Source organism: Anas acuta, chromosome 17 (genome assembly GCF_963932015.1).
Source record: "Anas acuta chromosome 17, bAnaAcu1.1, whole genome shotgun sequence".
NCBI classification, from domain to species: domain Eukaryota; kingdom Metazoa; phylum Chordata; class Aves; order Anseriformes; family Anatidae; genus Anas; species Anas acuta.
The window spans coordinates 7,664,328-7,686,142 of record NC_088995.1 but is presented as its reverse complement, the minus strand read 5'-3'; the positions used below and the strand labels follow the sequence as shown (position 1 = coordinate 7,686,142).

Here is a 21,815-nt window from a genome sequence, read left to right as displayed (position 1 = left end):
AGCGGGCTCGGTCTCTCCGTTTAGTTTTGTTGCCATTGAGAACAGTTCTGCAGAATGGGGTAAGGAGGCTCAGAAACCTGGTGCCATGTGGTCACAGCATGCCTGCTCCATGGGCTCTGGGTCGGTGCTTTCTCCTCCCCAAAATTAGCCTGCCCTGTCTGAGCAGCCAGGAGATCTTCTCGGGGTGGCTAATGCCCTCCCTTTGACGGGATGGCCAAGCGGTTTCTAGATCATTTGGTTTATGTTTCCCGTGCTGAAGCTGTCTCACCAGCCTGGTGTTTTGTTTTTTTCCCCTACAAATATGTTGCCATGGTTCCTTCCAGGACCAGCCAAGCAGTCTTTAGCTGCTGTTCAGGTGGAAGACACCTGTCTCTGCAAAGCCTTTGCCTGAATATTTACAACTTTCTCCAAGATCTGCCTGTGTGCAAGTGCATCCAATGTTTCTCATCAAACTTGTGTTGGAAATTTTTATTTATTTATTTAAAATCTGCAAGAGGCTGCCATTGGCTTCTGTTTTGTAGAGAGACCCATGGCTGTCCCAGGAAGATTGAGAGGTGGTAGGGTGGGACTAAGCTACTGAAAAAAGTCAGGCTTTTTGGCTGAGCCTAGTGGATCGTACTGCATTCTGGTTTGGTATAAAATGTCTCCTGTTTGGGAGGCACCTGAATGCTTTGGCTGGGCTGAGGGGTGCTTTGGTGGAGAGTCTCTTTGTGAACCTGTCACTTTTCCTCCCTGTCACCCCAACCTTGCTAATATCATGTGCTGGTTCCAGAAGGGCCTCTCAGGAGGGTGCTGCTTGTCGCCCACCTGCATCAGGGGCAACTCCATGAAGGATGAGGAGTTCCTCCTCAGGGGGAGTTTTTTCCCCCCACTTCATGGATGTGTTACTTCCACTGAGCCAAAGCCTTTTTATCTCCCAATCCCATTTGGCTTCCAAAGCTAGAGAGAGCCTCTGGAGGCAGAATGGAGAGGTGATGTTACCTTGGGTTTAAGGCTCGGGGACGTGGTACCAACTCCCTCACTGCCAGAAACCTGTCAGAAAGTGATCCTTTATGGTAGGGTTCCTTGGGAAGGACACATCGAAAGAGCAAGGGGTACTGCTCCTGTCACCCCTCTCTTCTTGACGGTTCTGACCCTCGTGGCCAAGCACGGGGAGAGGCAGCATCTCTCCGAATTAACAAACCTTGAACTTGTAACCTCAGTGCTGGATAACTGCTGCCTGGACCAGCAAGCTAAATAGCTCCCTGGGAGAGAGCCTTGACCACTAAGCTAAACAGTCCTCCAGTAAAGCGATCTGCTTCTTTGACTGTGTTTAAAGAATTGAAACAAATATTTATTTAAGGGGAGGGGGAGAGCGGGAGAAAGACAATTCACCCAGCGAGAAAGCCTTTGTTCACGTCCAGTTATGATCACAGATTACTTCCACACCCTGTTAAAATGAACTTTGGGGTGCTGCTGAGCCTGCGTGCCGTTTGCCGTGCGCTTCTCCCACCTGCATTTCTGGCTGCTTTTAGCCGAGGTGTCTCCGCCACCCTTCAGGGAGGTGTGGGGCCGGGATCTGTGTGAACCACAAAGAGTCCTTCATGCGCCCTTCATCCTCACCACCCCTCCGCCCGCATCCCACAAAACACCCCGCTCAGGCCCCCCATGGTCAGGGGCTGAGGCGAGATGGCGGCGTCTGGGTCGGTGCAGGAGGGAGGCGAAGCCCTGGTGCTTTTTCACCTTCTTCCATCGGGAGAGACCCGCTGGACCCTCTCTCCCTCCTCCGCCCCAAGCCCCCCCAGGCTGAGGAGAGCGGGCGCCGCGGGGCGGCTTTGTGCGGGCCCCGCCGCTCGCTCTAATCCGGGCGGCAGCTGCCAATGGCGGCCGCGTTGCCGCGGAGACGGCTCCCGTTGCGGCCGCCTTTGTTGGGGCCCACCGCGGCCCCCGGCGGGCGGCCATTGTGGCGGCGAGGCCGCCGGGAGACCCCCGCCGCGACGGGCCCGTCGCGGCGGGGGTCTCCCGGCGGCCTCGCCGCCACAATGGTCGCCCACCGGGGCGCTTGCCCCCTCAGCACCGCCTTCCCCTCCCGGCCAGCACCGGCTCTCTTTGTCCTCGGCTCCCGAGCGGAGGTGCTGGGGCTCGGCCTTCTCTCCGACCCGGAGGGCTATGAGGCATGAGCGGCCTCCATGGGGCCAAGGGGAGGCCGCTGGGCTTGGCTTTGCCTCAGGGAGCTGAGCGGAGCCATGCCGAGCTGAGACCACCAAACGCATCTCACCTGTTGCCTTGGGCAGGGTGAGAAGGGGTGGTCGTACGTAGGCTTTTTTGGCAATAAAATGCAGTGGTTGTAGCTCTGCGTAAAGTTTGGGCCCCAGAGTTGGGTGGGTTAAGACTACTTCACATACATAGTATTCATATTTACATATATATACACTACATGTCCATATAAATGTGTCCATTTCAGTTTAGCTCATGACAGGAGCCAGCTTCCAACAAGGCACGTGTTACCACAAATAGGTTCTCACAACACCAGCACGTTTCAGGGTGCTGAGCAGACACCTGATTTCAAAGCACTGGCAGAAACTTGATAAAAGGACCAGGCTGAGGCAGGCTGCGACTCTCCTCTCAGCGTGCAAAGCGTGTTTTGGGATGAAGCTGTTACCCTTCTCCCCACTCCAAGTGCTGGAGCGCTGTGGGAGTGCAGCGGCCGCTGCCCAGGCTGGTGCCCTGAGCTGGGTTTGTGCTCGTACACGTGGGGCTCCGCCATGTGCAGCTGCTCCTGTGGAGGCTGCTGGGGCTGATCAGATGCAGGAGGTCAGCTGTGTGCCCAACCTTTCTGTGAGCTGGGTTAAAAAACGCATAAAAACAGCCAGTAAAAATTTAAGCCACATCAGGTTCCCCGCCATCACAGGCATGAAGGGAAGTGGTGCAGGGACAGGAGCGAGGGGCGGTGGGGAACAGCAGCACACGGAGGTGTTTTCAGCCCCCAGCTCCACGGCTGCACCTTGGGAAGCTGCTGAGGCATCGCTTCAGATCTGTGCGAAGTTGTACGTGTCCCATGGCTCCGGCTGGGTTGCTCACGTTTTGCAGGTGGTGACTTTGCAGAGGGAGGCAGAGCCAGGACAGGACGAGCGCAAGATGAGCGGGAGCCAGGTTGTCTGTTGTCACCTCGCTCCTGCAGGGCAGACGTGTCGGACAACCCCAAGGGCATTGGCGATGACGTCTGTCTGCTCACAGTGGCACTGGAAACGTTAGCAATGGCTCCTTCCATCCTTGGGGCACCGAGGTGGAGCCAGGTGCCCTGTTTTGTCTGTGGGGAGCTGAAGTTAAGAGCAGTGCCCATGCTGGCGAGCTGTCCCCTCCCTGCCGTGGAGTTTGGGTGCTCGCTGCTCGGGGAGCAGGCGCCTCGCACATGGCAGCAACGCCGGGCAGCTGCTGGCCGAAGACTGCCGCCACCTCCCCCGAGCACTTGCACGTCCAGTTTCATAATCGGATTAAGGCAGTGGTATTAGAGAGGAGGGATGGGTCAGTGGGACAGGTTTACACTGGGGCTTACACGGAGGGGATTGAAGTGTATTTTTTAACCCTGCTCCGCCTGACCTGCGGCGCGGTGCAGATGTGTCTCTGCAAGGAAACGCCCAGTGGGAAGGTGGAGGGGGGGGGAAAGAGGCACCAGGCGATGAGGATGCACCGGGTGATGGGATGTGCTGGGCAATGGGATGCACTGTGTGATGTACTGGGAGATGTGCTGGGCAATGGGATGTGCTGGGCGATGCACTGGGAGATGTGCTGGGCAATGGGATGCACTGGGCGATGCACTGGGAGATGTGCTGGGCAATGGGATGTGCTGGGCGATGGGATGTGCTGGGCGATGCGCTGGCCTCACCATGGAGGCGAGCAGCCCCCGGCCGGCTGGGGGATGGGAGCCGGCCGCCCCTCCCCCCGGGGAGGCAGCCCTCGCTCAGGCCTTGCAGTAAATTTGCTCTAATTACAGCCTCCAGCAGTGGGAAACCTCACTTAGAGGAAAGGCTCCTCCGGGGTGGGGGCGGGGGCCGCTTCCCAGCTTTCCCAGGCGGGCTCTGTTGTCTGAGGCCTCCGCTTCCCCCCGTCGCTGGGAGGCCCCTTATTCCTCTCCCCTCTCCAGCTTTGCTTCTCTCCCCCCCTTTAATTCTCCTCTCCTTTGAGGCTGGGATTTGGGAACAATGCCTTCCCTGCTCTTTGCCCCCCGGCTGGAGCCGCAGGCAAACAATTGGGGTCGCTGGCTGCAGCGTGGGGAGGGGGGAGCTGGCAGGGACTGGGGCCGGGTGAGGGGCTCAGCCCGGCAGCACCTGCCCCAGGCCGGGTGGCTTCAGTTTGGGCAAGGGGCACGGTGGCCCACGCTGTGGGGATGAGCCTGGTGCGTGCACCCTGTTTCCTTCTTGGGGATGGGAGGTCTTGATCCCTGCTGGTTTGGGGAGGCCGGGTTTGTGCAAATATGTCGGCGATGCTTGCAGTAACCTGATGGGAGCCCTTCTCTTTGCAGGTGGACGATGCGATGCTGATGTTTGACAAGACAACCAACCGACACCGAGGTGAGAGCAGTCTCCTGGCTGTAGGAGCAGGGAGCAGGGAGGGTCCCCCTCCTGCCCTGAGCAGGGAGGCGCTGGTATCCCAGCAGCAGGGCATGCGGGTCGCAGCTGCTCTTTATCTTGCCTCCAGTCGCCCCATCCTTCTGCATCTGCATCCTTTACCAGCGTCCCTTGCAGCACAGAGAGCTTTTGTCCAGTGCGTTTCCTGTGCTGTAAACTCGCTGAGTTGCAGATATGTGAGAGGAGGCGGCCCCCTCCCCTCCCCTCCCCGCGTACCTCGGTGGCTCCAGCCCGCAGTGTGTGTCTTACCTTGTCCTGTGTAACCCGAGCCCCGGGAGCGCTGACAGAGAGGCTGAGGAGTGCCTGCCTCTCACCCCTTCCTCGGCTGGGAGCCCGCTTGTGCTCCCAGGTCACCTTTTTCTTACACGAGCCCTGCTGGGGTCTGGTTACAGGATGGGAACAAGGCTGTAATGTGTGTGAGCTCCAGAGCCAGCCCACCCATGGGTGTCCTTGCCTCCCGCTCCCTGCGTGTGTCTGCAGCCTGCCTGCCTCAGTGCCTGGCACGGCTTGACACCGGTACTGCACCGACTCAGATTGATTGGAAACAGCTTAACCTACGAACCTGGCTTCAGCATCTTCCAAGTCTGGTCCAGAAGCAGCCCTGTGAGCTGTCTGAAGCCCCTCCGAGCACCTCTGCCCCCACATCAGGGAGGGGACACTTCCTTCTGCTCATGCTGCACTGCGTGCCCTTTGGTTCTTTTTGCTTTTTTTCAAAAAAAACACATTACATCTGTTCTGTTTGCATGCCTTGGGATGTGTTCCAGCTTCATCTTAAAAGGGAAGAAATGCTCCAACCCCTGTTCCTCCATGGGTACCCTTCAGTCACTAGTTAATGAGAGTTGTTGGGTATTTAAGGAGGGAGCAGGGAGAGCTGCGTGCCGCTGTGTCAGCAGCGTGGGCCTGGCAGAGGTCTCAGGACAGGTTTTGGCATCAGGGTTTCGCTCATGAGTTCCTGAGCCCCTCCACACATGGGTGTTGAGAGGAATGCTGTGTAACTACCTGGGCACGGGCAGACGGGAAGGGTTTGTGGAGATATTCTTTTGTAGTACAGAGAAAAAGTGGATCCCCGTCCTTGAAAGTTATTGTAAAGCACCATGAAACCGGCTGTTCTGGAAAGCAGAAAGCTCTGCTTAATCCCTGCGTGGCTGTGATGCTAGCCTAGAGAGATCCTTCAACCTGCCTCAGTTCTCCAGAAACAGCTTAGTCAGCTGAATTTAGTCTGCCCACCCTCGCTGGTGTTTGCCAAAACTGTCTGCAGAGGGTTTGGTGGGAGAAAGGAGGTGTGAGCGTGGGCCAGGGCTGTGCTGTGTCTTACCCCCAGGACTAAACTTTGGTGAAGCTTTGCGGATCGCTTTGCCTATGCGTTATCTGTGCAGCTCCCTCTCTTTCCCTGTAACCATGTCGCTGATACTTGCCCGCTTATGCAAGGTTTTATGAGCAGTGGCCGAAGAGGAAATGAGCAGGGTGTTACTGCGGGTGTGCTGCCTCCAGCACGGATGGGGATGTCCTGGCAAGCAGCTGGTCGTTGCTCTACCAGCTCCTTTTGTGTGAGCGTCTGCTGGGATCCTCCCCAGAGTTATCAGGCGTGTGCTTTGCCTTGCAAATAGCAAAATTAAAAAACAAAGCAAAACAAAAACACTTGGTTTTGAGAACAGTTGGGTCGAGAGCAGGGGGTGGGATGCACAGAAAGAGAAGGAAAGGGCAGTCCGTAAGGGATGGTCTTGTCTTCTGCACAAAGGCAGCAGTTGCTGGAGAGGGAAGATGGGGCACAGCCATTTCCAAAGGCTGATTGCACTGTCCCTGAAGCTTGTGGCTCCTTCTCTTCTCCTGCCAATAAGAGAATGCAGGGGATGGGTGCGAACTCTGCAGAGCTCTCGCCTGACCAAGGGGTTTTGCTTTTTCTTCAGGGTTTGGCTTTGTTACATTTGAAAGTGAAGACATTGTGGAAAAAGTCTGTGAAATCCACTTCCATGAGATCAACAACAAAATGGTGAGTGTCTGGGCAGGGAGGTGCCTGATGGAGAGCAGAGCAGTGGCACAGGGGCACAGTGGCACAGGTGAAGCAGCACGATGCTGGCATTTCAGGAAGAGTGCCTTAACTGTACCTGAAACCGCGCAGTGCTGCAGGTTTTTAAGTTACAGTGAAACCTCACGGTGGCCTGGGAGGGGACAGAGCACTACCTTTATTCAGAAAGGAGGAAAATGAGTCTTTGAGGCCCCATTGCAGGGCCAGGTGGAACATGAAGGGCTGGATAAGAGCAGCGTTTGAGCTCCTCCATGCCCATTGTGTCTGCAGAGCGAGGGGAGGCTGGCAGTGTGCAGGACGGGAAGGACAGCGGGACGGGCTGGTGGGACTGGAGGTGGCGGCTGGGGACAGCCATCCTGGTGGGCAACCTGCCTGGCCCCCAGCCCAGGGGCTGTGTGCTCTGTGCTGGCCACAGCCAGGTCTGACCTTGTCTTCCTTGCAGGTGGAGTGCAAAAAAGCCCAGCCGAAGGAGGTGATGTCCCCGACGGGCTCAGCACGAGGGCGGTCCCGAGTCATGCCTTACGGGATGGATGCCTTCATGCTGGGGATCGGCATGCTGGGTAAGCCCCGGACAAATCTCATCCCAGTCGTGCCCAGCAGCAGCTCCGAGGTTTTATTGCCAGGAGCCTGCAGCGGGCAGGGCGGCCAAGGGCAGCTCTCCCTGGTGCAGGGCTGGGGACAGCCGGGGAGTGCCGGGACCTGTTTGCGATCACAACTTGCCCTCTGGTGGCACCTGGAAAAACTGCAAACTTGTCGCTGCTGTCCTGTGACAGCCGGAGGAGCTGCCCGGAGGGAGCCAAGTGCTGGGAAGCTCTGTTCCTCTGCAGCTCAGCGCATGGTAGCGTATAACCAGTAACTCCTAATGGCTCTTGTGGAACAGGGCACAGCTCAGAGCTGAGCCAAATGCGGAATAATCCATGCCCAAGCATTTCCCCCCTGTGCTTCTACAGGCTTTCTGATGGATTAGTTCCTAGAAGAGCCCCAAAGTTTCCACTTGAAATAGTCACCCTTATAAAGGTTCTTACTGTTGCTTGAAGACTATGAAAATGCCCTTAACATTTTAGTTAAGCTTTGTCTCACTTCATTCCCTCCCTCACACGGACAGCAAGTATCTGGTAGTGCAAGGAAAACCATACCCCTATTGTGGGACTGTTATAAAGAGCCATCAGTGACAGCCAGCTGGGTTTCGTGTCCCTCAGTGATTCTGAGGTGGATGCACTCAGATGCAAGATTTTAGCAGCCTCCACTTCCAGGTCTACAAAAGCCTCGTGCCTGGATCTGAATGGAGCACGAACCTTCCAGCATGGTCTCTGTTCCCAGCCCTCCTCCCTCCCCCTGCTCTGGCCAGCCTCGAGCCGAACCAGGAGCACTCTGTTTGCTCAGGATCATCGCTGGTGCTGCTGGACAGGCTGTACTCAGCCTGGCTTTCCTTGCTAAGCCTGCTGATAACAGGCAGTCACTGAACAAAACCCCCAAAAGGGCATTTTTTTCCCCCAGTGTTTTCACTGGACTTATTGAAGGAAAACAAATCTTCAGCCTGCGGTTTGGGCTTCTGCCTTTTCTAAGCCATCTGAATTTTAAAGTAGCGAGGCTCGAGCTGAGTCATTGCAGAATCCACGTATTCATTTCTTGGGAGATCTCAAATCAAATATTCGTCTCTGAGTCAACGTCCGGCGTTCTCACAGGCCTGTGCTGTAGAGGTGGACGGCTTCCCGGGAGTGGCAGGCACTGTCCTCCTGCCCGGCTCCGGGAAGAAGTGCTCTGCCTGCATTTGCCAGCATCTCTGGTGCAAAAGTGACTCAGAGCTTTCAGCCTTTCAGATGCCACCACCTCCCCGATCTGTCCCTAAGTCCAGCTGACGCATCAGACTAAGGCTTTCTGCAGAGCTGTGAGCTGCCGAGAAGGAAACCTTCGTGTCCCTACATGTTGGGAGCGAGGGAAAAAGTCAATGGGGCTGTTAAAGCGCCAGCTCACATGCATCCCGTTCCCTGCCTCAGCGATTCCCTGGGTTTTGTGCTGTGTGTGTGTGTTCTTTCTGAGGGCAGTGGTCACGCTGCTCGTGAGCAGCTGGGCACCGAGGAGAGGGACACGGTGAGGCTGCAGTAACAGCGCCCTGTTCTGTTCCCCAGGTTATCCAGGCTTCCAGGCTGCCACCTACGCGAGTCGAAGTTACACTGGCATCGCGCCCGGCTACACTTACCAGTTCCCTGGTGAGTGCTCCCCGCTCCTTTTCTCCGCCTGCCTTCAGGTGACGGGAGTCCTTGGCATGATCCGTGACCCAGGCTCTGCCCCTTTTCCCCTTTCCCCCCCCCCCTTTTTGGTCTTTCTTTAAATTGGAGACGGATGTGGAAGGGGGAGGGGAGAAGCCCTGGAATAGGTGGGAGCAGCCTGTCCTTCATTAGGATTATCCTCACACCCCGGTGACAGGAAAAGCCCCAGGCTGCTCTGCTGCCCTTTATGTTAGCCTCCTCCGTAGGGCTGCTGCTGTTACCCAGGAGGGCCCCCGCAGCTCTGCCTGTCTCGCTGCCTTTGTGTGTGTGTCTGTCTCTCTTCACCAGAGTTGCCACCGCTCTGAAAGTAGCAGGGGAGTTTGAATTGCAGCTTGCTGTGGGCTGGGGAACCCCTCGGCACCCAAAACACAGGCGCCTGCATGCTGTGGTTGCCTTGTGAGCCCTGCCTGGACCTCTCGCAGCTCCTGCTGTGCTGTGGGCTGCCCGTCCCTCCTGTCTGAGGGGTTTGAAGCTCCCAGCCCTGCCGTGTGCCCAGGACACGGCCGCTGCCATCAATGGCTGGAGCCTGCTGTGCCGCAGCTGCCAGAGCTGCCCGGGGCCTCTTCTCCTTCCCCTTCCCCAGCAGCCCAGGGATGGAGGTTGAGCACACGCAGAGAAAAAAGCCCTCCTCACTGTTTTCTAGAGAAGTGGCAACTCTGAGCATCCCCTCCTTACCTTCCCCCTCAGTCTCAGGGTTGTTACACGAAGCCTTGCTGGCAGGGGCTGGGAGTGGGCAGTTGGCTCTTCCCCCCGGCAAGCCCGGGCTGGCTGTGGCTGAAAGCTGCTGTTGCTTCCTGGCTGCCTGGAAGCTCCCTGCGAATGCAGCTCGTGGCTCTCAGTCCCCGTGGCTTCGAGTGCCTCACTGTAAAACCTGGCTGGGCTGCAGGTGAAGCTTCTGCTTGCCCTCCCTTCCAGATTCATGCTAAGGACAAACAGATTCTTTCAGTCTCTGGGGCCCAGCACCTTTCAGCACCAGTTAGAAATTAGTTTAAAGAAGGCACTGGCCCGGTCGCAGCCTGCTCCCACAGCAGCCCTGGCTGCTGCCTGTCTGCGGGGTCTCCCTGGGGGCGGTTGATGGGTTCCTAAGCTGTCTTGCATTTCGTTTTTAGAGTTCCGTGTAGAGCGGACCCCTCTCCCGAGTGCCCCCGTCCTCCCTGAGCTCACAGGTCAGTCCCGCTCATTTCCTAAACTCACAAGCTGGGCAAAGGGGGCTTTGGGCTGTTCCAGTGGTGTTGCTGCTCCACAGCCTGCTGCAGTTAGGCTGGGAGAGCTCCTTGTTCCCTCCGTGCGAGCTCCATCCACAGCTGGGGCTGGCAGGGTGGAGAGGGAAGCAGGGCCCTGTGAGCTGCCTCTGAGAAGGGCAGTGCAGGTCACACCAGGTGAAGGCATTGTAATTCCGAAATGGCATTTCCTGCTGCTGGCCTCTTTTTTAGCTCCTCGCCCTGGGCTGGGTCTAAGTCAGGTACGGAAAACTCCAGAGAGCAGGGTGACTTCTCAAAGGTCCACGAGTGACCTGAACCTGAGCTGCTGCAGGGACAAGTTCTGGAGTGCTGGGAGGAGGGAGAGGGCGTGGGGCGCTCCCACATCCCTGAGCAGGAGGTGTAGGGTCCCTCAGTCCCTGTGGGATGAAACGAGGCCAGAGGGGGCTGTGCTCCAGGGCTAGTCCTGGCTCAGAGTGTAAACACCCTCTGGATCCTCAGCCCCTGCACCATGTGTGGTGCCTTCTCTAGGCGGTGCTCCTTCTGTCCACTCTCCCTCCCACGGCCATGCTTCCCCCAGCTCTGTCGTGTCCGTGGTATCTGTTGTAGAAGAGCAGCTTTGTGTAGCACCCCACTCCCCGTGTGCCATCTCATGTCCATGGTGTTCCTCCTCTCCAGCGCTTCCTTGCCCCCACCTGTCTCAGGGTGCGAATCTCTGCAGTGGGGGTGTGGAAAAGCTTCCTGAGAAGCTCCCCCGAAATTATCGGTACGAACAGGGCTGAAAGGGGGTTTTGTGGCACAGAGCCCTGTCGGTCCTCAGGGAGTCTCCGCTTTCCGGGATGCTGAGGTTGGCAGCCAGCAATGAGCAAATTGCCCTGAGGGAGGTAGGAAGAGATGAAATCCCAGCTCCCTCTTAACAATATCCCTCCCTGACATCAGGGATGCAACTGCATAAGCATCTGACCCCATCTCTAAGCCTTTTGGTTGCCAAACAAAGGAGATTTGGGTTCGGTATGTATTTGCACGTGTCATTTTCCCAGCAAAACATAAAATTTGTAGGGGACCTGACAAAAAAAAGTACTTTTCCCTCTGAGGTCCGCCCCGGGCTGCACCGTGCCCCTCCTCATGGAGGTGAATGGCCGGGGGCCCGCTGGCAGCTGGGGTGCAGCAGGGCCCTGCACAACAGCAAGTTCTCAATGCTGCTTTGCCTGGCTGGGTGCCACGCCAGCTTCCAGTCCTGAGTGTCTGGCTGAAGCACCAGCTGGGGATCGTGGCGTTCTTCCCTCCCCGTTCCGCTTACCTACTGCTAAGCAGTCGCTGAGCAGCCTCTTGGCGAAGCCGCGAGGTTCCCATGTGTAGGCTGGAGCCGGTCCCGCGCAGCGCGGGGCCCCCTCGGATCCTACAAAGGCCCTGCAGCTCAAGGGCCCTCGTGCCTCGAGTGGCTGAGCGCCTGCAAATGGGCTTGGCACGGGGAGCTGAGCTGAGGGGATGGCACAAGCGGGGCTGATTGCTCCAGCGAGCCGAGGGAGAACACGCAGGTGCCTTGTGGTCGCTGCACCAACCTGGTCCCTCCATACACAGCCTGCAAAAGCCAGAAGGGATTTTCCTGGAAAAAAAAGAATTGGAGTCCTTGAGAAGGCCTGGCCCTTGTTCTCATTAAAAGCACATTCATTCATCTGTTTTAGGGCCTTGAAGCAGTGGTGGGGCGGGCGGGCGGCTGCCAGCAGCGTTTCCTCCCCAGAGCGGTGTCTTTGGGGGCGATGCGGAGCTGCAGCATGCTCGCCTTGGCCCAGGGCCTGCAGCGAGAGGCAAACCCAGATCTAAGCCCTGTGTGACGTTTGCCTGAAACAGGCTGGTGCCTGCTACTAAATATTCCCTTATAAGCTAGTCTGGATTTCAGCCTTAACGTGATTGATTTGTTCTGACCTCTTTTTATGGTGCTCTAAACAGAATCACGGCGAATTTCACATTCAAGCATGAAATGCTGACCCAGTCATTTTAAGGGCAAAGAGAAACACGCTGGCTGCATGCCTCCTGCCCCGAGGGCTGGTTGCCTATGGCAGTCGAGTTGGGAATTAAAACTGCTACGTATAAATTAAGACTTACTGTTTTAATTAAGCCATTTTTAGTTCCTGCTCCCTTGGTATATGTTTCCTGCTCGTCTGCAACGAGCAGCGAGGGGCTGAGCAGTTCAGGTGTGAAAGCGGGGAGGATGGCGTGCCTTGAGCAGAGAAATAGGTAGAAAGAGGCTGTTAAAAAAAGAGTGTCGAAACAGAGGGGAGGGACTGAGCCTCACATCACTGAGGATCGCTCCGAGCTGCTGGATTTCTCCACGTTTATAGCCAAAATTTGTACCTATAATACCCTGGGATTTATCTGTCTCTCTGGTTCAGCTGTTCCACATCCCTCAGCTGCTCCGGGATGTGGGGTTAGCAGAGCATGGCTCGTGTCCCCCCGTGCAAGGGTAGCAGCAGAGGCAGGGCTGGGCACTCCCCTGCTCTCCTCTGTGGCCATCCTGCACGCTGCATGAGGCCGATGTGCCTGCATGGCCCTGGAATTTCGCAGCGGGGACAGGAAGGGCCCCGTTGAGGAATTCCCCGTGGAGCCACGTGGTCCCTGAGGTGCCCGTGCCTTCCTTTGCAGCAATCCCCCTCACTGCGTATGGACCAATGGCGGCAGCAGCGGCGGCGGCGGCCGTGGTGCGAGGGACAGGTAAGTGCCACCTTCCTCCCCGGGGCGTGAGGCAGGACGGGCCTGCGTTTTGGGGATCTTCACTCCAGTTTTGTCACCTCTCCCAGGTTCCACCCCCAGTCGCACCGGCGGATTTCTGGGCACCACCAGCCCCGGGCCGATGGCGGAGCTTTACGGAGCCGCCAACCAGGACTCAGGGGTCAGCAGCTACATCAGCGCTGCCAGCCCGGCCCCGAGCACCGGCTTCGGCCACAGCCTAGGGGTGAGTGTTCCCTGGTGGGCTCTGCGCAGGGGGAGGGTGGTGGCAGGGGCATGGGAGGGGGCTGCATCTCCACGCGGTGATGGAGGTGAGCAGGGGGGGGGGCAGACAACTTTCTGGTCGGGAAATGCCACCGCTGGGAGCCTGCTGCTTCCCTGGGCTCCGCTGGTTCTCCCCAGCCACAACTCAAGGTCCTGATCTCCAGACCTTCCCCCTACCTGGCCCAGATGTTCCCAAAGCTCATCTTGGCCCTGACGCAGTGTCCTGCGGGTTGCTGGGCTCCTTTAGTCCTGGCACCTGCAACTGGAACTGCGCTCCCAGCATCTGAACCGCGACTGAATATGTTTTGGTAGTAATTTTCTTCACTTCTCTTTTGTTTGCTTAACAGGGGGTTTTAACTCTTTCCTCGCAGGGTCCCTTGATTGCAACAGCTTTTACCAATGGGTATCACTGAAGCTGGGGACCAAGGAGGCAGGAGGTAAGAGAGCTTCAAACAGGCCCGGGTAGTTAGAGAAGTGTGAAATTCTGAGCTTGGGCTCCCAGCAGGGGCTGTGGAGGCTGCGGGGAGGCTTGCTGGCCTGACCCAGCCCACGCAGGGAGTCCTGTGGCCAGCCCAGGGCTCTATTGCACACAGGGGTTGGTTTCCTGCTCCTCAGGCTGGGAGCATTGTGGAGGGATTGCTTGGTGTCTGGGCACAGAGGGGGGGAGATGAGAGCACTGACAGGAAGAGGAGAGGTCTGCATGCTTGGCCAGAATCATGACCCCGTGGTGATCCTGAGACAAGCCTGGCTCACCTGGCTGGCAGGGGGAGCCTGCCCATGTGGCTGGTTGTTCTCACTGCTGCTGAGACCGCGTCTCTGCAGGGCAGGGCTTTCCTCTCCTGTCTGGGAGAAGAGCAGAGGGGAATCTGGGTGTGATCAGTTCTGTTTCTGGTCCTCAGCAGGGCCTGGGAGGGAGCTGGTGGATGGCGTCTGGTCTGTAAACACGGCTGAAGTTTGTTGGCTTAAAAAGTTAAAAAAAAAAAGTTATTTTTTTTAAAGGAGGGAACAGCTGGCAGGGAAGGGTGTCCGGACAAGGCCCCCGGAGCCTGGCCGGGCGCTGAGCTGGGTGCTGGAGCTGTGGCTGGACCCTGCCTGGCTGCAGCCTCCCCGCAGCCAGGAGCTCCGCAGGTCGGGGCAGGCCGGCTGCATGGCATGTGGAGCCTTGTTGGTGCTGTTACAGAGGGAAGCAGCTCTGCTGGGCCCCGTTGCCGTGCCAGCGAGGTGCGGGGCAAGCCCGTGTCGGGGCAGGTCTGGCTGCTGAGTTATTCCTGCCGGGTAACCCCGGGAGAAAGCCCCGAGAGGAAAGCCGTTGGTTGTTCTAGATCCTGTCCCTTCCTCCCCCTGCTGTGTCCCGCAGATTCCCCAGTGACCTAACCGAGGACAGCGGCTGGAGGATCTGGTGAGCCTCGGGGGATGAGCCACGGTTACCTTTTTCTCGAGTCAAACTGCACACTGCCGGCCGGCTGCCAGGCTCCTGCCGCCCTGCCCTGATCTCTCCCTTTGAGCAGACCACACTGGACTGAACCCGAGGAGATCATCTCGCTTTCTTACTAACCACCGACGGTTTACGCTTCCCCCTCCCCTGCCCCCAGCCCACCGGTTCTTCTTTTATTTATTTTATTAGCTGTTAGTTTTATTTTTTTATTTTATTTTTTTATCTTTTTTGGGGCTCCCCCTTCTTTTTGTTGTTTGCTCTTTCCCGAGCTAGTAGACATATTTTATGAATTGGCTTTGTGATTGTGTTAGGTAGTTTTTATTGAGGAGTATTTTTATTTGGCTTTGAAACTGTTTTGAATATTTTCAACTCTGTTGTTGTTGTCGTCAGTGTTTTTAAAGCACGGTATGTAACAAGAATGCAGTTCTGAAGGAAAGAACGAGACGCAGAGAGAGCAGAGGATGAGAGGAACTGATGTATTTCTATTTTTTTTAAAGAAACTGTTTTTAATTGTTTCTGTTTTGTAAATGTGAGGCTTTGAAAAGTGTGAAACTCCAAGGATCCGAAAACGTTGGACATCGCTATGGAACAAAACAAATGTATATTTTGCTAAGTGAAAAACACTATCTTACAGCTGAAAGATTTTTTTTTTGTTTTCCTAGGTTTAGTTTTACGTGGGATTTTCTTTTTCCTCCTGTATAATATGTAAATATCGCGAGCTGAACCTGGCTGCCACGTGCAGCCTGGCTCCGAGGAGCAGCTCCAGGTCCTGGACTTGGTGCCGCAGTGTGAGCAATACTCTCCAGCAGAATCCTGACAGGACTCCGTTCTTTTTTTGTACACCTTTTACTGTAAGATTTTAAGACCTCTGATGAGACGAAAGGGGGGGTGGGGGCGGGGGTGAAACGTACCGGCCACCGGCTGTTTTGCTGAGCGGGTCAAAGCTGCTTCCAATCGCTCGATGTACAGACTCCATCGCTGGGCTCCGCAGTGCCAGCCTCTGGTTTGGCTTTAGGTAAAGGGCTTTGCCGCCACTGTTTGTCTGGGTTACTTTGGAAGGAATCCACTCTCCAAACACTTATCGCTTGCGTCAAGATTTCCTGGGAAAGGGATCCTCCTCCTCCGGAGGCGAGGGTATCGGAAAGGGGAGGCAGGCAGGTTGGGGGGAGATGCGGGTGGTCGTTCTCTGAAGGGCAGGGCGCTGGGTTGGGGAGGCGTTAACGGGGAGAAAAGCATTAGGGTGGTGATTTGGGGGCGGGTTAAGGGCTTCTCAGGGATTATATGAATTATAGAATCGCAGCTTCCCATTTGCTTTACTCTTGTGTTCTGAAGACTGTGGGAATTTGTCCGTTGTCCCGTGCGGAGGTGGTCTGGTCCCTTCTCCACAACCTGCCGGGGCTTCCCTTGGCACCAGGTGCCCGGGGAAGCCTCCTGCAGGAGCATACGGGGCAGGTTTGGGTCTGGATTTCAGTGAACCAAAGACCTTGTTAAGGGGGGTGATTAAGCCTTTTATTAAGATGCAGCCAAACTCTTTTCCCAGGGAAATAACAGCTTCATCTTAAGTTTTAAAAATCATTCCCTCTCTTCCCCCAAACTGAGCCCCCGTAAGGGAGAGGGGCTTTGAGGACAGGACCGGGAGGGCCGCCGTGCCCACAGGGCTCTTCTCTCCCATCCCTCCCTTCCCCGTGTGCTGGAGCTTGTCCTGACCTGGGCGATGTGTTTGGAGAGTTCTGTTTAGGTAAGAGGGTACTTAACAGATCAGTACTGAAAACACAAAGCAATAATTTTTGTTACTGAGACAAGAGTCTGTATGTCTGTTTTTTTAAATATTTCCTAAGTAAAGAAGAGCTGCATTTTATTGGGTTTATTTTTATTCTATATACTTCAAATTTGGGTCTGCGGCCAGCGCTTTCCTCCCTCTTGGTATACGCGCTGAACTGCTTCCGTGCCCCCTCCAGACATCCCAGGCCAGCTGTGCTGCTGCTGGGCTGCGATTCACTCTCTGGCCAGTGCTGCCACTGCCTGGAGGCTGGGGCTCCGGTTTCAGGGTGGGCATTTTTTTAAAAAAATAATAAAGCTGTGTTTTTAAGCCAGTAAGTTATTACACTCCAATGTTTGTTCTCTCCACACCTGTAACCCTTTTTCCAGATTTCAGTTTTAAATTCCTAATAAATTATTTGAAAACTGTCCTCTCTCGTTATTTGGGCGTGGGAGATTTTTCCAGTGGAGAAGACTGCAGGTGAACTGGGAGCTGGCAGGAGGCGCATCCTGCCATTAGGATAAAAGCCCCAGGGCTCTGACTGTGTGTTCTGCTCCCAGCCTTTGGCAGCAGCCCAGTTTATAATGTGAGGTGGATCCGGGTTTAGCAGAGATTGTGCCTCTTCTTTACATTACAGAGGTTTTGTGCAGATATTTATAGGCTCGAGAAGGGAGGAGACACTGGTGCTTGGAAGGTTGGCTCAGATACTCTTTGGATTCATTGACTATGGTGAGCCAAGGAGGCTAGATCTAAGAAAATAAAATGAAGACATAGGAAGAGAATTCCTTAGTAGGTAACACTACAAGAGATGGTAAATTCCAGCAGTGTAACAGACCTGTTCTAGCAGGTCTTAATCACAGAGAATTCTGAGAAATGACGTAAGGCTCAAGCCTAAGAATGAGTTGCAAATTGAGGTGTCCTCAGAATTGAACTGAGCACCAGCAGCTTTGTATATTGTACAGGTTGGGGAAGCCAAAAATAGCTTTGGTGGAAAAATCTGTACCCTTCTGGGAGTTTTCTCATAACACACTCTTGTGCTGCTCACATGCTCGCTTTCCCACTCTGGGTGGTCCTTTTGTTGAAATCAGATTATAAAATCCAAAATATGACAGCATTTTTGTGACTTAAAAGGCCGGTCTAGTAGAGGTTTTCTTGGCAACATCAATAATAAATGAGAGACTGAGAAATGGGGAAGAAGGAACCACAGAAGGAACCTAAGGTTCATTGGTAGAAGAGAAATAAAACATTAAAAAAGGGAAAGGTAGCCAAGGGAGAATGAGAATGTCACTTAAATGGATATTGAAGGGAAAGTCAGCAGATTGATCTGTGGGTAAAAGATTAAATCCTTTTTCCTAAATAAACGGGGGCACCGGTTTTTTCTACATCAGTCTTTAATGTTTCTTTGATGTTCTCACCATTAGGACACAGGAATCCTGAGTCTGTATCCCAGCACCTGTTTGGCCTTAGCTAACCTGTGAGTGGGGAATCTTGGGGCATCAGAGAGCTTGTGAGAGATCAAAAAAGTCAGAATGGTTCTGGTCACTCACCAGCAGGCCTAGCTTCAGCTAGATGGCCTAGGGATGTGTCAGCACCCTGGGTGCTGTGGGCACCCTGATGTAGTTTCAGCAACTGAAGGGGAAGATGTCCTTGCCATCGCTTACAGAAACATGCATTTGATCCTACTGAAGGGTGCTGAACCCTACATTTCCTGAATAAGCACTCTGGATTTTAGGCTGTTTTCTCTTTCCTTACTCTTAAAACTTGATTCATGCTTTAGAAATAAATGCAGACTCCTACTATCAAGGGAATAGCCTACAATTAATATCTCGAGTGTGTAAAAATGCCAAACCTGTAGCCTTGGCAGCATTACAGGCTCCGGGGTCTGAATACGAGTGCAGTATTTTGGACTCCTGGCTGACTGCAAAAACTTTTCTTACCCTTTTTTGGATCCAACTCACCTCATGCCTTGGTGCAGAGAACCAAAGGGCCTAGATGGGCTCTGCTTTGGCGAGAAACTGCTGTCTCTGAGCTACAGAACACTGTGTGCCTTGAAACTTCTAAGCACAGGTCATTTCTGGCGTAACTCCTCTGAAGTCACGTAAGCCACAAGTCCTTGTTTAAGCCAGGTAACGTTGGCTTTGCCAGGAGAATGTGTACTGTGCCACCTGCTTGTATCTGAAATCAGCGGGCTATCACCAGCTAATCACTAGTTATTTCCATTTGCAATGCTCCCATTCACCTCGCGATGGGTGTGAAATGGAGTAAGGCTGGCCAAAGGCACACAACCTGGAGGGAAACTATTTTATCCCCATATACTTAGTTAAATCTACAGACTAGCTAGTATAAAAATTAATTTTGCTTAACTTGAGGAACAGAGGTTCTATCTCAGAGGAAGAATGGGTAGTTTCTTCTGGACAAGCAATGTACATGTATTAAAAGGAAGACTACATTTATTGGGCAGATTTTGATGGATGGAAAGCAGAATAGATAACGGGAAGAAACTGCACAGCCAGCATGCTCATTGTTTCCAAAAGGCTGCAGTGTAGCTGCTCTGAAGATGGTGAGTCTAAACACACAAAACATGATGGTGATTTCAGGAGCCTGATGGCAGCGTATGCCATCAAAACATGATTGCCTGGAGCATTCTCCTGTTTCACCCAGCTCTGCTAGGTTTTGCCGTGTACCTGGTGATGTGGTAACACACACCTTGACCAGATAACACCATGTCTGCCCCTGCACTCCAACACTCCTTCTTCTTCTTGGTGCTCTGCATCTCTGAAGCCTCAGGGAAAATCCTGCTGAATATTTCAGTTAATATTTCCTACAGTCATCCCACCACCGATGTGTTACCATCTCCTTGTGTTCACACTTTCCTTTGTTGTAGTTGTTTGCTATGCTGCTTCTCCTAAGAAATTTCAGAGGATTTCCACGTTGCTTGGCTCCTGGTTCTTGCCTAGCAGTACTTCTTTTTCCTATATGGAGAAAGTTAAAACTAGACTTTTTAAAATTAATTAATTTTTTTTTTTTTCTGCTCATGCCAAGGGTCAATGGGGATAAGTGAACAACGTGTTATCTCGTTCCCTGAATTAGGCCAGGTGAATCAACGCAGAGATATAGGAATAATGATAAGTGGGATAGCATAGAAAGAGTATACAAGTATTAGTAACTGTCTGTTAGTGCCAGTATTTTCCAGCATAACTTCCACATTGCTATATTTTTTTAGTAGAGAGCCCTTAAAAATGTCCAGCTCTTTCAGGTAGTCTTCTAATATGACCATTAAAATAATTTAATTGCAGAAATCCTAGAAAGCAAATATTTACCCTCCTGGCTTCCAGAGTTTGAACTCCACTGGCCTTCACCCGGTCATGTCACAAGCTGCCGTCTGCAGCCCCTGATGGAAGAAATCTGCATTCAGTAACACAAATACTGGCTTGCTGACATCAGTTCTCAAGGTGAGTTTGTAGTATAAAGACCTGCATTTTCTTTAGGACCAGTCCCATTGTCAAGATCTGCAAGAATGAAGTCCCTTGCCCTGCTTTTCCTGCTGTCGGGTGCGTAGGTGGCACTCATCCCTCTCGGCGTGCCCGTGACTGGTAATACCATGCCTAACTCTAACCGTTGTGCTTCTCCTCAGTGGGTGCTGCCAGCGCTGATGTCTCGCCTCGCGCAGTGTGGCAGCTGCGCAGCATGATCCAATGCACCATCCCGGGCAGCCACCCCCTGCTTCAGTATGATGGCTACGGCTGCTACTGTGGCTTGGGAGGCAGTGGAACACCAGTGGATGAACTCGACAAGTTTGTACAACTCTGCTTTTACAAATATCTTTCCTAGCTTGCACTTTCTCATTTATGCATGCCTGCTTCTCCTTATCTTGCCCTGTATATAAAAAAATGCTCACAAAACTCTCTGGCTGCTATGGATAAAGTGTTCCCCCAAAGACTGGTTCAGGGAAAAAAGGTTGTGTAGTATCATACCTGAATGTCTTATTACTAGGATAAAATATAATCCAAGCAATGCATTCTACTTTCTCCTTCTGTGGCAGCTATGTTCCATTCATTCCAGCACCTTTGTGTTTTGTTTTGTTTTGTTTTGTTTTGTTTTGTTTTGTTTTGTTTTCCCAGCAGTGCTGTGCTGGCAGCCCAGACAGCAGTTCTGAGCCCACTACCCAGTGCCTGACCATTGACCTCTCAGGGCTAAGCAGCAAAATGCTAAGAAGTAGCTTGCCAGTTTGGAGCTCACATTAGACCGATAGCCAAGGTGCAGAGGATTGTGCCAGCTGTTAGCTTCTCAGCTGCCAGGCTGCTGTAAACACACGTGTACTTGAACAGTAGCTGGCAGAGGAGGAGCTGAACTCAATGATCCTTGTGGGTCCCTTCCAGCACAGGATATTCTGTGATTCTGTGTCCCTTTGAGGTCCTTTGTGTCCTCTCCCTCTTATCACTGAGTATCTTGAGGTTTTTTTTGTTCAGCGCCTTGTCAAAGCGTATTTGTAAACACTAGCATATTTACATGTCTCACAGGTCAGCTGAGCTTGCATTTCTGGTGTTTTCTGACCTCTTCCTCCTTGTCTTCCAGGTGCTGTCAAGCACACGATAACTGCTACTCTCAGGCAAAGAAGCTGTCAGCATGCGCCTTCTTAGTGGACAACCCCTACACAGAGACGTACAAGTTCAGCTGCTCCAGCGAGGAGATCACGTGCAGCAGTACGTCCTCCTCCGTCTCACTCTGCTTTGCTCGGCACTTCGGCTGCAGCTGGGGTCGGGGCTGTGTGAACCGAGTGTTTCTGTGGCAGGGAGGCCAGCACAAGGCCCTTGCTGTGGATGCCTCTGAGGTGGCCCAAGAAGGGTCAGAGCGTGAGGTGGTGCACGTGGGGACCCGCCCTCTCCTCAGGGGGATGAGGCCCTGAGCTCCCACACGAGGCCGTGGGGGCAGTGGGATGACTGGGGAGCGCTGTGCAGCTCTGTTATGTGTCTCTAAAGTCATGGCCGAGCTTTTATGGCTCCTGCATGGTGAGAAGCAGCCAGCAGGCCACCAGGCAGAGCTGAGGGAGGGCAGGAGGGACACGGAGGAGCCCCCACAGCCCCTGTGGGAGCGCCTCACGCCCGACATGGCAGCGGTGACACGGGGGGGGGGCTGAGGGGAGGCGGGCGGCGGCTCTGAGGTTCTGACCGTCCCCGCTCCCTCCCTCAGGCACCAACGACGAGTGCGAGATGTTCATCTGCAACTGCGACCGCACGGCCGCCATGTGCTTCGCCAAGGCGCCCTACAACCCGGGCCACTACCGGCTGGACAAGGACAAGTACTGCAAGTCCTCCTGAGGGCTGGCAGCGAGCGAGCGGGCGCCGTGTACATATAATAAAGCCGGGCTGACACAAAGCAACGCCGCCCCCGCGCCTCTGCCGCGCCTCAGCGCCTCAGCGCCGCGCGCGCCCCCGGCGGCCGTTAACGGCCGCGCGCGCGACCGGGTTCGGGGTGGGGGGAGGGGGGAGGAGGAGGAGGAGGGAGGGGGAAGGAGAGGCCCCGCCCCC

General features: G+C 54.4%; 2 protein-coding genes across 4 annotated transcripts in view; both read left to right on the top strand.

Annotated features, from left to right (window-relative positions):
- Positions 1 to 16,717, top strand: part of MSI1 (musashi RNA binding protein 1) — a 29,681-nt gene extending 12,964 nt beyond the window's left edge. Inside the window, exons 7-15 of one of the 2 annotated variants that reach the window (XM_068654066.1) lie at positions 4,502 to 4,550; positions 6,515 to 6,597; positions 7,076 to 7,193; positions 8,763 to 8,843; positions 10,013 to 10,069; positions 12,746 to 12,814; positions 12,901 to 13,055; positions 13,441 to 13,530; positions 14,451 to 16,717. In XM_068654066.1, coding sequence (XP_068510167.1) covers positions 4,502 to 4,550; positions 6,515 to 6,597; positions 7,076 to 7,193; positions 8,763 to 8,843; positions 10,013 to 10,069; positions 12,746 to 12,814; positions 12,901 to 13,055; positions 13,441 to 13,506 — 678 coding nt within the window. In that variant the 3' untranslated portion in view covers positions 13,507 to 13,530; positions 14,451 to 16,717. The remainder of the gene's footprint in view (positions 1 to 4,501; positions 4,551 to 6,514; positions 6,598 to 7,075; positions 7,194 to 8,762; positions 8,844 to 10,012; positions 10,070 to 12,745; positions 12,815 to 12,900; positions 13,056 to 13,440; positions 13,531 to 14,450) is intronic. The other variant, XM_068654067.1, reaches the window with a different exon arrangement.
- A 125-nt stretch (positions 16,718 to 16,842) lies between these two features.
- PLA2G1B (phospholipase A2 group IB) lies at positions 16,843 to 21,760 on the top strand. Of its 2 annotated transcripts, none has more exons than XM_068654074.1 (4): positions 16,843 to 19,739; positions 19,922 to 20,081; positions 20,863 to 20,990; positions 21,478 to 21,760. In XM_068654074.1, the coding sequence occupies exons 2-4, from the start codon at positions 19,975 to 19,977 to the stop codon at positions 21,603 to 21,605; spliced, it is 363 nt and encodes a 120-aa protein (XP_068510175.1). In that variant the 5' UTR covers positions 16,843 to 19,739; positions 19,922 to 19,974; the 3' UTR covers positions 21,606 to 21,760. The 2 variants fall into 2 exon arrangements, with proteins under 2 accessions (XP_068510175.1, XP_068510174.1); XM_068654073.1 differs by lacking the exon at positions 16,843 to 19,739 and adding an exon at positions 19,750 to 19,838.
- The last annotated feature ends 55 nt before the right edge of the window (positions 21,761 to 21,815 follow it).